General features: G+C 44.4%; 1 protein-coding gene across 14 annotated transcripts in view; it reads right to left on the bottom strand.

Moving 5' to 3' along the window:
* Positions 1-17040, bottom strand: part of PRRC2C (proline rich coiled-coil 2C) — a 69668-nt gene that overhangs the window by 26710 nt on the left and 25918 nt on the right. For 8 of the 14 annotated variants that reach the window (XM_063406667.1, XM_063406673.1, XM_063406671.1 and 5 more), the window contains exons 6-21: positions 16564-16739; positions 16113-16192; positions 15382-15515; positions 15213-15300; positions 14808-14949; positions 13796-13873; positions 12473-13082; positions 11501-11670; positions 10678-10924; positions 9398-9611; positions 6421-8784; positions 5584-5792; positions 4822-4976; positions 4007-4349; positions 3456-3541; positions 2312-2500 (exon numbers count right to left, since the gene is read on the bottom strand). In XM_063406667.1, coding sequence (XP_063262737.1) covers positions 2312-2500; positions 3456-3541; positions 4007-4349; positions 4822-4976; positions 5584-5792; positions 6421-8784; positions 9398-9611; positions 10678-10924; positions 11501-11670; positions 12473-13082; positions 13796-13873; positions 14808-14949; positions 15213-15300; positions 15382-15515; positions 16113-16192; positions 16564-16739 — 5285 coding nt within the window. The remainder of the gene's footprint in view (positions 1-2311; positions 2501-3455; positions 3542-4006; positions 4350-4821; positions 4977-5583; positions 5793-6420; positions 8785-9397; positions 9612-10677; positions 10925-11500; positions 11671-12472; positions 13083-13795; positions 13874-14807; positions 14950-15212; positions 15301-15381; positions 15516-16112; positions 16193-16563; positions 16740-17040) is intronic. The other 6 variants (XM_063406669.1, XM_063406680.1, XM_063406672.1 and 3 more) reach the window with 3 other exon arrangements.

Genomic DNA, 17040 nt, shown 5'->3' with positions numbered 1-17040 from the left:
TTACAGGAAAAGCACAAAAAAATACAGAAGCCCCACGACATTGTATACCTAGAGGTTATTTTAATTTTCAGAAATTCAGGATTTTATGGGGCCCAGGAAACTAGAATAGAAGACTCTTCCTTTATTTGAAATTATCTTGATGTATGGATGTTGGCAGCATTTTTCCCTGGAAACTGATCACTAAAGGGATCCAGAAAAAATAAAACACCTCCACACAAGAATGGCCTTATGCTGCAGACACAGTGGCTGGATCACTGCTGCAATTCAGCAGTTCCTTTCTGTGTAGCTGAATTACAGCAGAATGAAGGGCCCTAGGGAACCTGAAAGCTCTGCTGTTCCAACAGCCACGTCCTTTCTGCCTGAGACTCTCAGCCACTCCACTACTGAGCAGCACAAAAATCCCTTCAAGGCAGTCCTGAAAATCCAATTCCCTGAGCTTTGATAATGGAAAGACTGAAGCTGCTGGTAAATTGTTTTTCTCAATACAAATCAGCTCTTTCAGGGGTGGGTGGGTGGGTGGATGAAGACTCACTAAAATAGGATGATTTTGGGGAGGGTGGAGTTTCCCAAAGGCATTTGGTACCCTCAGGAGGCCAGCAGAGACTGGCTTCCACAGGGAAGGCACAAATCAGTAGAAGCAAATGCCTGAGCTCTGAAATGCTGCAATCAGGAGCATCAGCCCCACCTCACCCCAAAGAATTTTTTCCCTAATAGTTTAGAGAGGCTGAAATTCCTCCAGACACTTTAAGGTCACTTAAACCTTCACACTTTACCTTTAAAGGTAAATTGCTTTGTTTCAAAAGTTTGGTCCTCTCACATTGTCCGTATTAATTCAACAACACCAACTTCCAATTCTGAACATAAGCTTGCATTTAGGCTTCACAGCAAACAACATCACCACGGGTGGATGGGTGTGTAAGAATTGTTTGTTTGTTGAGATTTATTCTTCATCATCAAGACAGTTAAAAAGATTTACACCCCCCTCACTCAAAGGAGTGTAAAAAATATTGTCCCCCAAGGCATTTACTATTTAGTCACATGTGTGTCTTTCAACAAAATCTGCAGAAGCCTTGATAGCTCTAAACAAGCAGAAAAAAGGAACTTTGTGCACAGAATCAAGTAGACTGTCTCCAAATATATATTTAACTTTGGAGCTCAGAATCTGAAAGTGATTTTACTGAGTAGTTTTAGGCATGCTGCAGTGTATCTGAGACATGGGTTACTGCAATTCACCAGCAGTTTTAATTAATGCATATTTCTCTGCTGAACAGGTTTCATGTTCTGCCATGAAAGCCACAAACTGCAACATATCCACTCAATGTATCATACAGAAGCTAAATTCATTCTGTGCGTGACTGAACTTTCAGACTGCAGCTCTGCTTTTGGGGTGGGGGGAACCCAACAAACAACCAAAACCCAAACAACCAACACCAAGAAGCACCCACTCTTCTATAAGGACAAAAGGGCTTTAACTACATCAGGACTGCTGCCAAGTCTCAGACATCAAGAGGGACTGGAATAGCTGATGCTCTAAGTCACCAGACAAGTTTATCTGCTATAACCTTCTCTTTCTGAGAACTAGAAGCTGGTGCTGAGTGCTAGTGATGCACAGATCAGCGTGCACTGGAGGTGGGAATAACAGAAAATCTCTGGAAGGCAAGCAACACACTTATTTTTTAAGCTGATATAAGTTTGATAAGTTTACCTGTTCAGTATTAGCTCCAAAAATTTTAATTATTCAGACATCTGTGCATTTGAATTTGAGACCTCAAACTAATGTCTCTAGCATTCCCTCCTTTCCTGAAAACACTTCCTTTTCTGCAACTTCATGTACTGATCAACTCATAACCTGGCTACAAAACTGAGCAGGGTACCATCCATCACTTAGGGGGGCAAGGCAGGAGGAACCACTGCACCTGCAGACACAGCCAGGACAGCACTGCAGTGCTGCTGCCAAAAAGCTCTCAAGGCCTGAGTGAAGCAAGCTCAAGAAAAACCAGAAAACTCAAACCACAAAAACAAAGCATTCCACAACACCCAGTATCCCAACCAAGCGACCACAAATCCATACTCCCATCCCTCCAAACAAAGAACCAATGTGCAGCCTCTGCTGGGCTAAGATGCTGCTTAATCACATTACACATCTTCTCTGCAAGAACCACCCTGTTGATTGTATTAGGAAATATAAAAAAGGGAATGCAATTTTTACAGGTCTAGTCCTAACTCTGTGAGTATTCTATTCTGCTATTTGTAACCCTTTTTTGACTGAAATTTAATTTTACAAGTCTGTACTGAAATGATGACCTTTTACCTTTTGTGCTTTGATGGGTCCAGCCCGAGGCTGTTTCTGTCTCTGCTCTTTGGGTTCAGGTAGTTTGTCAGTGGACTTCTCAGAAAGCACAGGCCCAACTTCATTGTCACTGCCACTGGAAGCTGGGGCTCCAAACTGAATGGTTTCTATACCAAGATCGACTCCACCTTCTTGTCCAGGCTTTGTCCCCTGGTTAGAAAGCAAACATTTAACCCATTCTGAAAAATTTCTGTATCAGTACAATGAGAACGGTTCAGAAAAGAGCACAGAACATGCTCAGCTGAGAACCACCACTACAAGGGCACTTTTATCTTTTGCCAGAGACACCATTCATAACCTCAATAGCTTTGAAAGAATAAACAGAATAAACAGAATAAAAAAAAGAATAGTATCTGAACATTCACTTCCTCCGCCTCAAGTCTCTGTAGTTAAAGGAGCTCAAGAAAAGAGCAGTTAAGAGATATGTGAACACCAAGATCAAGAGGAACAAGTGCAATTCAGATGCAGGTTCACAACATTCTCTGGGAAGTTCAAAACTTAATGCTCATTTCAAGAGAAATAGTAAGAAATATGGAAGTACTTCCAGATCTCTTGTGCAGTTCAAATCGTCTCTCACGACAGCTCTCTCAACATTCTTGCAATTTAAAATAATTAAGACCAAAAAAGTACCAGGAAAGTAAAACCACAGCACTTTAAATGTAAAATTTAAGCCTGCGCAAATTCCATGGGAATATCCACAGATAATAGAGTCATAAAGCACTGACTGCTTTTTGTATCTCCAATTTAAGGAGCACAAACCCCCTTCAATTCCATGCAGACATCCTGTTTGTCAGCATTACTGAACCCTACACAAACAGGCAAACTGTGCAATATTTTTCCTTTGGAAATGCAATGAATAACAGCTATCAACAGAATCTGTGAATGGCTGAGTTACTAGCAAGAGAACAGCTCTTCCATTCTGCAATTTTAAAACCACCAGCCTATATCCTGTGCTTCTGTACTATCTCCTGACTTCATGGAATCCCACACACATTAGCTTAAGTATTTACCGTCCTGGATAAATGGATAACCTGTACCTAACCCCAGTGAGATGTAATTTGGGTAAGCTTCACACACAGCTACTCCTCCTTCCCCTCATTCTTACCTCTGGAGATGGGGCTGAACCAAAAGATGTCAGAGGCTTGTTCCAGGCACTGACTGAAGGTGGCTGAGGTGGGCTGATGGGTCCCACTGGCAATTAAGAAAAGAGAGAGCAAAAAAACCCTCAGTGTTGCTAGAGGTATTCAAATCAATGTATCAACAGACTGAGAATTAAATTACCGATGTTTTGAGTAAATAACCTTTAATTAACCTGTTCACTGGTTAAAAATGTGCTTCCTATTATCCAGCTGCTTTCAGTGGGGCAATTATCACGTCTGGAACAATGACCAAGTCTGACAAACCAGACTCCTAAAGGGAGTGACAGCTGCTCATTTCTTGTGAAGGAAGAACACAGTAACATAAAATACTGACTAATATTATACTGCAAAAGCCTCTTTTTGGAGGTTACTATGCTGCACTTGGGTACACTGCCCTCATTCCCTGTGCAGAATCCATCTGCAGGTAAAAAGAGAACCACAGAGCCAGCTGGCCATCAGCCTTCACTAAATACAATTTCTGCTTGCCCCCACCTCCCATCCAGAGGCCAGCACTTACGTTTTTTGGAGATGTCATTGAGCACGGCTGTAGGAGGCACTTTGCTGTCCCACAGTTCTGCTCCCAGGCCATTGTGAGGCTGGCTGCTCTGCAGGACCTTGCCCGACACGCTGTAGTCTGTGCTGGCTGTCCCTGCTGCAGCCTGGCCCTGTGCTGGAACAGGAGCCTGTGCCTGGGCTGGAGACTGTGCTGGGCACGGAGGCTGTGCCTGAGCTTGTGCCTGAGCCTGTGCCTGCTGTGCAGCTGCAGCCGCTGCCTGCTGCTGCTGCTTTTTAGCAAATCTGGGGGGCAGCTTGGAATTCTGACCTCGGCCTTTTTCGCTTGATCCTTTTTTGGTCCAAACCTGTAAGGAGAAGCCAATTTTATTCTTCCAGGTGACAATCTGTACAGACTGCAATTGTAGAGTGCAAAAAGCAAACTGATTAACCCAACCTCACAGGAATCTTTTGGGGGGGAGGGGGTGGGGGGATTTAATCACACAAACCATGATTTCTCATCATTTCTCATCCATTTTCTTCTTGGAATCAACTGATATACAAGCAATAGGGTAAAGCTTTATCACAGCATGAAAAGTGGTATTTTTATCAGTTTGTCAATTCCACCTGCCTGCCACTGCCCAATTGAGAAGTACAGAATCCCAAGGTGACTAAATATTAATTTTACTAAATAGGAACAACTTTAATATTAAATATAACTAAGTAGTTATTTTTAGAAGGAGAAAATACAGCTTTTTTTGGAAGGAAGATTCTACATCCTTGACAACTTTCCCAGTACTGCAAGCAGCTTTTTCCCCACTATAAATGCTGGTCTTGTACCTGCACTGTTTGTTCTTCCTTCTTTCTGCGCTCTTCATCTTGCAAGCGTTTTTGCTGCTTCTTAGACACCACTTCTGTGAAACCATCATCATTCAAGTTAGATTGGGAGTCTTCAACTACTGTCACTTCAGGGTGATCATCAATGATCACAACACCTATAGGAAAAGGAAAGGTATAGATGCTGCTGTTTCAACAGCTTCAGGTGCAATGCACCGAGCCAAAATTGGCTTTGGAGTGGAAGTTACTTCCCCACAGACACAGACGGGGGCCCTGACCAATGGCAAGCGTCTGCTTGCCAAGTCTCTGCTGCTGAGCTCCAAGGCAAGGAGTTAATATTTAACAACTTTAAAACTGCAGCTTCCTGTACCAGATTCTCCAGGAAATTACTAAAACACAGTAACGAATAATGAGCAGCCCTGCTAGATATCAGGTCTAAGCTTAGCAGTGATAAGCACTGCCTTTACTTTTGAAAATCAACTAAATTATGAGAATGTGATGGAGAATGGTAGGAATGAAAGGTTATGATTGCACAGAATTGTTCTCATCTACACGTAACACACAATTATGTTTGCCACAGTTTAGAGGCACACACATTACTAGGTATCACAACGATAGCCACGCTATCAATTATTGTGTGTATAAGTGTACAATTCTGGTGTGTTTAAAAAAAATCCCCTTTTTCAAAGTTTTCAAACATATAGCTCTATATGCAACAAAACTAGCAAAACTATCAAAAATTATTAGGATATTAGCAATACATACTTGCATAATTATTAAGATCAAATTGAGACAAGGCATCCACTTTTTCCTTAGGCTTCTTTGGACCAGCCTTTGGTTCTTCTCTCTTTTTGCCACTTGCATCCTTGGTGGTCTTCTGTCCTGCAGCAGCGACACCTCCATCCTCCTGATGTAAGGAGCTGCCATTGGCGGGATCAGCACCAGGCACAGGTGCTGCCTGCTCTTCAAATGGCCTGTGTTAGAAAAAAAATTTGAAAATTAAACCACAGAGAGCACTCAGGAGGGAACCAACAATCTAATTCAGATCCCACTGTAGGGCTGTAAGTGCTTACTGACTTCTCAGTAGGGTCCAGAATTTTTACTTTCAGCCCCTAATGAGAAGCTCAACAACAAAAGCTGTTTTGGAGAACATCAAATGCTCTGCTAAATTTTCCATCAAGTTAAGCATACAGAGAAATAGTTTAGTCTAAACAGTAAGCATTTCTCAACCTGCTTGTCTGTGTTAGGTGATTGATCTAAAATGCAATGCAGTAACTTATACATTAACTGCAAAACTGCTCACATGAACATTTCTGCTTGCATCCAAATCTCGAGAAACAGAGCTCAACTCAGAAATAGCACTCCATTTTTTTTAATTAGGCTGTTTTAGCACTGGGCAGACAAGAACACACTGCTCTCAGCTTCAGGTTCCAGGTGTCTGTATATAAACAGAAGAAATGGAAAGTACAGAGCCACGGGTGTGTGCATCAGTGTCTTTTCTACCACTCTACGGATCAAACTAACTGCTTATGGTTTCAAACCACAAGAGGACAACAGAAGAGCATCACCCTGTGTGGTTCCTCACAGAGGCTGGGTACTCACCCTCTTTTTCCACTTCTGGGAGGGGGACCACTCCGCCTTTCGCTCCGGGGCCCTGAGAAATTCCTCCCTGGTTTAGCTGGCCCGTTGTTGCCACGTCGGTTCTGACGGTCTATTCCAGGCCTCTGACTTGAGAAGCTTCTCTTGGCTATTTCCCTTTTTGGAGCTCCAGCGTTTTCTCCTGCCTTTGCAGCAGCCTGTGCTGCTGCATCTGCTGTTTTCTTCTCATCCCTTTCCCGCCTCTCATTGAAGTCGCTGCTTTCCGAGGCTGTTTCCCACTCTTCATTTGCCTGGTCTGAAGAATTCTGGTTGGACAAGTCTGGGGTCTTGCTTCCTGACACATCCAGAGCGGGGTTGGAGGGCTCATTAACGGCATTATTCACTGTGGCACTCGCTGTGGAGCTGGTCACCACCTCACTGATCTTGGATGCGGCCTCTCTCTCTTTTAGGCGCCTGAAGCGTGGTGGCTTATCCTGCCTTGGAGGCCGGGCAGGCCTCTGTCTCCGTGGCCTCTCTCTGTTTGGATCAAACTTTCTCTCAAATTTTGGAGGTCTTTTATCAATTGGTATAGGACCATAATGCTCATTTCTTCTTGGAGGCTCCCCATCTTCTGGTTTGATGATCTCTGTTTGCCTGGGGTTCCACTGATTGTCCCTGTAGGCCGGTCTCCTTATTGTGGATGGACGTGGAGGACGTCCCCCAGGATCCCTGCCACCACGTCTGTACATTCCCCCTCTGCCTCGTCTGGAAGGCTCTCCTTTAGGAAGAAATCCTGGCTTGGGCTTGTTCTCATAATCTCTGATGTATGTTTTTTCTAGAGATCTGTTGTCTACTCTGATATTGTTCTCAGGTTTGAACGACAGGGGCTTTGGAGGCTTCTTGCCATCGGCTCTTTCTTCTCTTTTCGGGTGCTTGCCCTTGACGACGCTGTCTTTGTCTGAGAGCAGGGTGTCACTCGCGCTCTCGTGCACTTCGCTGTCAGAATCTGTCTCTGAGCCATGCTGGCGCCGCCGTTTCGGGATTACTTCAAAGTCAGAACTCTCACTACGAGTTTCACTCTCCTCTCTTTGCCTAACAGGCCCTGAAGGCACATGCTCTGACCTAGGCTTAGGATCTCTGTAGTGTGGGTACTCTCTATTATGGCCCCTGCTGCCCCGCCCTCGTCCTCCGTAAGAACCCCTGTAGCTACGGCCCCTAGAGTAATACTCGCCACGGCCTCTGCCTCTGTACCCCTGCTCTGGGAACCAGTCCCTGTCCCTGGCCTCTTTCCAGTACGTCCTAGGTGGTAAGCCAGGCTCTCTTTTTACTGGCCTGGTTTCTAGGCGTGGCTTCTCCACCACCTCCTTGCTCACCCCCTTCTCAGCCTGCTTGTCCTCCTTGCCGGCGGGAGCGGGGGGCTGCGCGTGGGGCGGGGGCTGCGCGGCCGGTGGGGCGGCCGGGGGCTGTGGGATGGCCGGGGGCAGCGGGGCAGTGGCTGGCTGGGCAGCTGGGAGCTGCTGCTGGACTGCAGGGGCAGGGGGCTGCACCACAGCTTTAGCTGCTGCCTCAGGCTGGCCGCCCTCCTGGCTCGCTGGCGCCGGGGCAGCATCTGGGGTTATCTTCTTAGCCAGAGGAGCGCTGCTGGAGGCGGATCTCTCGGGCTCAGCCTGAGACAGCGGCACCTGAGGTGTTTCCTTCTTGTCACTTTTTTCAGGCTTGCCTGGTTTTTCACTAGCTATCTTTTCTCCTTCCTTCTCCTTTCTCTGCTCGCGCTCTTCTCTCTGCTCACGCTCTTCCTTCATATCCCTAAGAACAGGTTTCTTAATAGGACCTGATCTTCTCACTGGTCTGTCGCCACCTTCGTCTCGCCTGCCATAACCTGGCCTAGGACCCCATCTCGTTTCAGACTTAGGTTTGAAAGTTTTCTCAGGTTTTGGTCCTTCTGATGTTCTGTTAGTGATCAAAATTTCTTTTTTCGGTTTAATCTCAAGTCTCTCAATTGTCTCCTTTGTCTCAATAGGTCTATTACTTAATTTAGGGATATTTGCTGCTGTTTCACTCCTCTGGTCTTCTGATTTTAGAGAGTGACTTGAACCATGGGAAATGCTTCTCTTTAATGAAGAGTGGCTTTCCCCCACAGGCACCAATTCTTCTGGAGAACTACGGGTAACCTTCTCACTCACTCCTTCAAAATTAACTGCTGTGTTAGGCGTGTCAGTTTGGAGAGGCTGTACATCTTCCAAAGGCCTGCTTGGGAACTTCTGTACCTCCACCTCTCCTGATTCTCTGAAAAATTCTGTCTTTGGATGAGAGTCCAACTGGTTGTGTTCTACAGGATAAGCACTGGCAGGGACAGCAACTCGTTCTTGCTCCAAGTGTGTCTCAGACCTAAGCAGAAAGCAATTAAGAGTATAAGTATGTGGGGGAAAATTTATTCATACATAATTACTCAAGTAATTTTCTATTAAGGATCCATGTCAGCTCTAGGAAGTAACAGGAAATAATTTTTAATGGAGCACCAACTATTATCCAGATGGCAGCAGAGTAAAAAGAATTTCTGAATATTTCTAACAAGCTGAGTAGAATCCTGACCATCCACCATGGAGCAAAGGCCAAAAGGGACTTTTGCTTAATACCACTTGTACTTAAAACACTACTTTTGAGACAAATACACACTGGACAAAAGCTCTCTAAAATGGGGAGAACTGAGAGCAAATGGAGAACACAGAACACTGTAGGAATGTTCTACAAAACACACAAATTCAAAATATTCTGGCAATCACCATTCATCTAGGCTAATGATCCTAAACCAGGAGTAAACTGTCTTTCTAGACCCCGCTACACAGCAGGCATGTCTTCTGTTTGGTACAACAGCACCAAGCACTCTGCATCCCCCAGTCACAACTCCTCCTTTCAAGTTTTGTGTGAAGCTACAATCCCGTCAGTCAAAACTACATTCTGCAACCTGTGTGACTTGGAGAGTGGCACAACTCATGCTTACCTCAAATCCTCAGGCTCTTCTAAGACCTTGGGAGGAGAACTGGACTGCTGGGACTCTGTGTGGGGGTAGGGCTCCGAGCCCCACATCATGCGTGGCTCTGACAGGGGCACGCTGTGCTCCCTTGCGGAGCGAGCCATGTGCTCAAACGAGTCGGAACCAGCTGCTGAGCCCTCCAGCTGCTCTCTTCTCATCAGTGGTTTGGGAGGCATAATTCCTGTGGCAGAGTGAAGTTCAACAACTGAAACAAATTCAACATCAGCAAAGAAACGGACCTCAACACAAATAAAACCTGTCAGGAGGTATCAAGGAACGCTGTTCTCTCTCCTCCAGTCTCCTTCCCTTTGGCTGTCTGTGTTGAAACCAAAGGTCTATTCCCTGCCAGCCAACTTCAGATTGACTAAATCCCACTCAGCACTTGTATCCTATGTCCCAACCACAAGAAAAAGCTATCTTCTTTCACTATAATGGAAATTATCAGGCCTGTGGACCTGTAGACTCATGAAGTTTCTGCTGTAACATCTGGATGGCAAAAGGCAAGATGACCGTACACAGACAGGCAGTTTTTTATACTCCATTATTCCAGCTCTTTCCTTTGTATCATTTCAAAGAAATTCTGTAGTTTTCACTATCTTTGCTTAGCCTGCTATTTCCTCCATTCATTCCTTGCACCCACTGAGGATACCCCTTCCCTTGCTCTTGGGCAGTTGGGCAGATATCTCCATCACATTACATGACAGACTTCTGTTATTTACACTCAACAGCTTTCCTAACTGCAACTCAGATGGCCATCCCACAAATTAAAAAGGACATTTTAGGGTCAAGAATCTGAAACCACAAATTCATTAAGACTCTGAAGCTGTTAATATGTAATGTAAAAATAGCAAAGTTTCATGGGATTTTTTAGGAAGCAATGTAGTGCCAAGTGCTAAGATATAATGAAACACAAATGGTAAAAACGCTTTTTCTCAGTTCAACTTAATTCTTGCCAGCTTTCTGCCTGTAACAAAGGAAGGCTTATGCTGACATTCTCAATCATCTTAACCATCACTCACATGCCTGCAGTGTGACAGATGAGATTTTACTTTATAATCAAAGGTATACATTCTTATAGGATACAATTTCAGTCACACATGACTACAATCTATTTTGTCTCAAACAATAAAATAATGTAGATTTCTTCTTAAAAACTCACCTACTCACTAAACAAAGCATGGTTAAGGAAAGACTTATATTTCAAAACCAAGTTAAGCTCAACAGCCAAAAAATGCTTCCAGGTTTACCTGGATGAATAGGAGGCATATCCATGGCAGGTCTTCCTGACATCATCCGGGGGTCCATGTAGGACTGCATCATGAGCCAGCGGGGGTCAAAGCCCATGGAAGCCAAGTGCTGGGGATGGGGCTGCATGGGCTGGTAGAGGGGCCTGTGCTGCGGCGGTGGCACAGGGCCACTCGAAGGCTGCGAGGGAGCAGACTGGGGAAGGACACCTTGCTGCTGTTGCTGCCACTGCTGCTGCTTCATTTGCTCCTGCAGATCAAAAATCAGTATTACAGGACTTTTTGATATGATGAAGACTTGAGCACAGCTCTAATAAACTTTGGAAACAACAAGTACAATTATCTCCAGGGCTGCAAGTATTCAGAAAGTTAATTGTAAACATGCATCAAGATGAGCTAGGAGAAAAGGGAGAAAACCAGACTGCTACAGCTTAACTGGTGTGCAGCTGAGACACAGAACTATCTATACTTCATATACGTCATTAATGAAAGTGTTCCTCAGATCACAGGACCCAAGTTCAACTGTGAGTGTCACACCCTTTTAGGAAAAGCTGCAGAAATAATCTATCATCAGACTTCAGGCTCCACAGGCAAGCCCAGGGCCAGTGTGGGCCAGTTTTAAAGCCTCTCTTGCCTTCTGCTCGCTCACACACCTTGCAAGTGACAAGAAGCGTTTCAGGCAGAGCAATTTATGCCAATACCATTTTCTAGAAGCTGGAAACCAAAAACTCAGGATTTCTGAAACTCCTATGGTCACCTTCTTCTTCAGAATGAGGCAGAATACAGCATATTAAATCAGTTCCCGTTTAATGAACTGCTTTGTTACCTGCTGCCTCTGAAATCTTGGTGGTAATGACTTCTGGAACTGCTTAGAATAGCCTGAGGAAACAGCAGGACGAGGCTGAGATCCTGAGTCTGGCTCATTCTCATGAGTCACCTGTGACACCTCTTTCTCATTCCGACCACTGTCTTGTCGAGTAAAGACTGCTTGATCTTCTGGAAAAAAACCAACAAAACCCCCACCTATGTGACACAACAGTCAATCTTAAAACTGACAATTTTACCAGAATGTCAGCTAAAGAATGTTCTAAAATGCCTGCCTTCTCTAACTTCACAGTCTCAGTTTCCAAAACCAGTAAAGGCACAAGAAGTCAAGGACAACCCCTCAAAACACAACTGCTGTTTATACACCTGCTCTTTAAAAAACTTAAATACACTGGGAAATCAACCACTGGCATTTAGCCTGCAGCTATTATGTGATTTAAGAAGTGCTATATCAGTGACACCATATCGCATTAGGATCAACTTTTTTCATGAACTAAGGTTTAGCTTTACAATCGATTTTATCTATTTAAATATAATATAACCTTACCAAGCACAGTCTAACAGTTTTCTCGTGGCATTCACGTTTCAGTACAAAAAAATGCACCACATTTAAATAGGTGCCCTTTGTGTCTACTTCTCTAGGCTTGCTGAAAGAACAGAATAGCTGAAACAATTTGCACTGCTTTTTAAGCAACATGGGTGGCTGACCCCTCTTTAGGAAAAAGAAGCCTGCTTTTCTTTCTGTATTCCTCAAAGTCCAGCCTAAATTACAGAAGCCATTTTCTTCCTAATCTTTTGATGAGCTGGGCAAACAGGCTTAGCTCAAGGGACAGTTATCAGCTGTAATGCACCAGGAAAATAATTGGTCTAGGTGCACTAGATTAATTAGGTATGCAAATGAGACTTTTAGACAACAGCTATGCTCTGTGACTCAGCTTTAAGAAGGACAATTCCTACTTGTGTGCAAGCATACCTTTTTCTTCCTTGTTATTCTTGGTTTCACTTTCTTGTTTTTCTACTACAGGTGTTGCCACAGGTTCTACAGGCTCAGGAACCTCATGTGCTGGTTTCTCCTCTTCTTTCTCTTTCTCATTCTCCTTCTCTTCTTTCTCCACCTCTTTTTCTTTCTCTTTCTCCACTTCTTGTTCTTTTGCCTTCTCCAGTTTTTCTTTTTCTTCTTTTTCCTTTTCCTTCTCCCTTTCCCTCTCTTTCTCCTTTTCCTTCTCCCTCTCCTTTTCCCTCTCGCGCTCCCTCTCCTTTTCCCTCTCGCGCTCCCGTTCCCTCTCCCTTTCTCTTTCTCTCTCCCTCTCCCTTTCTCTCTCTTTCAGAGGGTCTTCCCGGGAGGGTTTTGTCATGCAGCCGAATTTCTCGTTTAACCGTTTGAGCTTTTCAGCACAAGCTGCTTTTCGCTGCTCTTCCATTCTCCTCTCCTCCTCTTCTCGCCGCTTGCGGGCTCGCTCCACTGCAGCCGAGATCTCTGACTGCTGCCTTCTCCTCTGCTTCCAAATTTCATCTTCATCTGGTACTGGTTTAGGGGGAAAGGGTCCCTGCCTTCCCATCTGGCGATCAGGGGGAGGAGGGTGCTGCAAGAAGAAAATCAGGTTGAACACATGTTACGTAAGCAGCCAGCTGAAATTCTACATTTTAACTATTTGTCAACACACGTCTATCTGCATGGCATCCTTAAAAAGCAAACACTTGGAAGAAAAAGTTGCCCTCCACTTTCCTGATCTGGTTTGGACTCTCACAACCTGAACTCAGAAAGGAGAGGTAGAGAATCACTTGGGCTTGTGTCAGCTCTCCTCCCCATCATCATCAAGGCAACGTGACAGCAAAGATCATAAACATATTTTAGACTGGGTTACAGGCTGCTCTAAATCTCAGACAAACGTCCCTCAAGGAGCCAAGGAATTTCAAGGTAGCTCAGGATAAGAGATTTTAGTTCAAATTTCATTCGGGACTTCATCTCCTCATCTGTCTTGGCAGCCACCCCTCTAGCAGTGTTCCCATGCTCCTGTCCTCTCCAGTTCCCAAGTGGGGCTGGATAACTAAAAGCTCCTGAAATTCTTGTGCATTTCCCATGGCACTCACAAGATGGGGCAGCTTTACACAACTGCAGCATGGCTGTGTTGGGGTCCCGTTCCTACCAGCCCCAGGCACTACCATCATTTTACTTGTTAAAGGAAAGGTTTATCATTATATGAAGCATATTTTTACTTTTCTTGGTCTAAACCCCTCCACCCCAGCATTACAGAATTTAACTCCAGGAAATAAGGATAATCCCAATCTTTCTTACCGGTGGCAGAATCGATTTTGGAGGAAGAGCAGGGCCACCTCTTTCATGTATGGAAGGCTGTGGTGGACCTCGATCCTGCTGGATCAAACACAGCACCAGGGTTAAGCAAGCTTCTAACCACAGCCAAGCTGAAAAATTTTAGATTTACTGTTTTCTACTGCATTGAGATACTACACCTAATAAGGCATCTGCATTCAATACAAAGGCAAAAACATTTTCACTTTTATGTACTGAGAGCTGAACAATTTAAGTTTATGCTCCTGCACCATTTTTCCTTAAAGTCAATGTAGCATCAAACCTTAAAGAACAGCGTGATCTTTAATACAGAGAGAAAGTACAAGTAAAACCAATTCCAGATTTCCTATCTTCATTATTACTGGTGTCAAGAGAAAATATTTCTGGGAAAGTTTCAAAACCAACAGCTTTTCCTGGGAGGGATAAAAAAAATAGGGCTGTAGCAGGCATAAATTGAGGTGGATGGCAATTTTCCTCTGCTAGAGGAAACCAAAAATGGCTGAGCTGATGAATTGTACATGGTCTGTATAAAATAAATTAGCATGAGAAGTGAACTCACACTACAGCTAAGCTGCACTGCAGAAAGTGGACCATGATACTAAAAAAATCCCCACAGCCATGAAAATGTGTGGGCTATTTACCCACTAGAAAACCTGATAAACACCAGAATGGCTTCAGTCAGCTCCAGAGATGGACAGACAAGAGTACTGGGCCTGTCAGCTGTGCCCCAGTGCCTGATGCAAGAGCTCTCACCCCTCAGGGGTGTGGGGCAGGACACACTACATAAAGCCAGGCTATTTTTGTGCTGCGACCAGAGGCAGCTAAGTTGTCTGAGCAGCACCTGATCAGTTAGCACAGCTCAGATAATGCTTTCAGCAGCTAATGCCTTCCCTCATGTTCATAACCTTAATTGACCTGACAGTTTGGAAAGACACCTGAGTTGGAGCTCTCCTGACAAGGCCACTGCCACAGGAGCTGAAGAGAAGAGCACACAAACCTGATCAAGCTGAGAGCTTTTGCTGTAAGACCCTTTGGCTGCTGCTGTGGAGACCTGGGTGGCAGACTTGGCATTTGTCTGTTCTTCTGTTTCCTTCTGGCCATCAGGACTCTGGGAATCTTTTGATGGTGTTTGTTCATCACTACATGCAAAGAAATAAGAAAAACAGCATGTGTACTCCACGCAGGTATTTGGTGATTTATCTCCTAGCCTCAGTGCTTCTCAGTCAGGATAATTTCTACTCCACACCCAGCTGACTGGAGTCTGCAGGCAGTTATGCAATTGAATACAGTATTAAATTACTGGAACTAGTGCTACTGGAATGAGTACTCGCACTCACTTCATTTAATCTTTCCAAAATCTAGTTAAGTGACATTTCACATCTAATTGGCAACACCAACTCACCCACTTTCCTTCTCTTTCTGACTGCTTCCTTGCTCATCATCATCACTGAAGTTCAACTGCTCAGTGTAATCCACTTCACTCTGAGCACCTGATGCATAAACAAATGTCCAATTAATCTTTCAGAAACATTCAGCATACAAATAGCAGACCATTAATCTGATGTTCTTACCTGCCCAGCCTTCATCAGCCTCAGCATCCAGGTTATCAAATTTATCAAGCTCTTTGAGCTCACTGGCACTGAGAATGGATGGGCGCTCAATGGGTTCTGAGCACCACGACGGTGGGCCCCTTCCCCTCGGGCCTCTGAAAATGAGAAACAAAAGCCACTGTCACCATTTATCCACAAATGTCAGAGAAAAGGTCAAGCTTGTATGACCATTATTTCAAATATACAGCACTGTTGTTTCAAGGACAGTGAACTCTCATCCACATGTGTGACTACCACAATTCAAATAATTACTCTTCCATGTGCACAGCTATTCTCCACTATAGAAAAACACACTGAAAAGTGGAAAATTAGTTTTATAGTGCATTAGAGGTTAACTTTAATTGGAAAGCATCAAAGTTAAGAACCAAGAATTGACTATTTTAACTGTAACAATGGAAAAGTCCTTTTATGGGCAAAATACTGGTCTAAGTTTCAAAAATGTTCCTGCAAGTGACTCCTGCTCTTCACAATCAAAAACCTTGTAATATGCAGAATTGCCTCAAGTTTTGCAGCTGAGCTCTCAAACTCCATGGCACTGCTCCACAGAAGCCAAACTTGGGAGACTGACCAGTGTCAGTTCTTATGCAGTGTAGAATCACCATCAAGATACTCGGTGCAAATGATTTCTTTTTTAAATTAAGTCACAGAGTTCATACCCAGACAAAAACCACCACCACTTGTAGGTTTCTTACCTGCTAGGCTCAGAATTAGGAAATCTTGTTGGACCTTGCATGGAGGGAGGATATGCCATTCTGGGATACTGATTAAACATCTAAAAAGGGATCAAAACCAGGAGTCATTCATTAAAAACTATCACTGCACGAAGTACACTGAGAGCATCAAAGGAAGCGTGACTGTTCCCTCAAGAGAGTTTGCTAAATATCACAAGCGGGTGACATCAAGTCACCATGGGGAAGTGACTGAAGTGTTAATCAACTCCTGACAAGTTCATGTAACAAATCCTCCTGTACAAACTCCAGGTAGCAACAGGTAGCCACATCCTGTGAGGTGTTGGCTTTCATCCTGCCCTTCCAGCAGAACTGATAAGAGTTCCATGGAGGGAGAGAAAGGGGTGTAATAAAATCCCACTAGCCAAAACCCAATCCCTGCTGCTTCAAAACCATTCATGCAACCATGACTCACATAGGGAGGCATCATTGCTCTGTACTGGGATGAGATGGGTGGCTGCTGCTGGCCATTCAGCTTGGGCTGAGGGACCTGTGGCAATCGCACATCCCTCTTGTCTCCTGCCTTCTGGCCATCATTTTGCTCTGGTGTAGCGTTGCCATCTTCTTGTCCCAGAGCCTTAGCTTCTTGATCTGTTGAAGAACCAGGAGAGTTGTTCTTATTATCCCCATCCCTCCAACTAGTAGCATCTGCATGGACAGAATCAGCACAACAACAGCCAGGAACAGACTTTAAACTGCAGATTTCCAGCCAGGGATGCTGGAGAACAGATTGTCCCCACACAGTTCTTGGTGACACAGCAGACATGTTCCTATCTGCTACTGAAACAAGAAGTGGCTACTGAGAATCAACAGAAGCTGCTTCATGATCCTCTTCATCCCTAGGTCCAGCTGTGTCCCTGAAGGGTCAGAGCTACATTTATGGACTGCTCTA

This window comes from Prinia subflava, chromosome 10 (genome assembly GCF_021018805.1).
Source record: "Prinia subflava isolate CZ2003 ecotype Zambia chromosome 10, Cam_Psub_1.2, whole genome shotgun sequence".
Lineage (NCBI taxonomy): Eukaryota > Metazoa > Chordata > Aves > Passeriformes > Cisticolidae > Prinia > Prinia subflava.
Note: the sequence above shows the minus strand (reverse complement) of the source record. Positions and strands in the feature narration are given on the sequence as shown.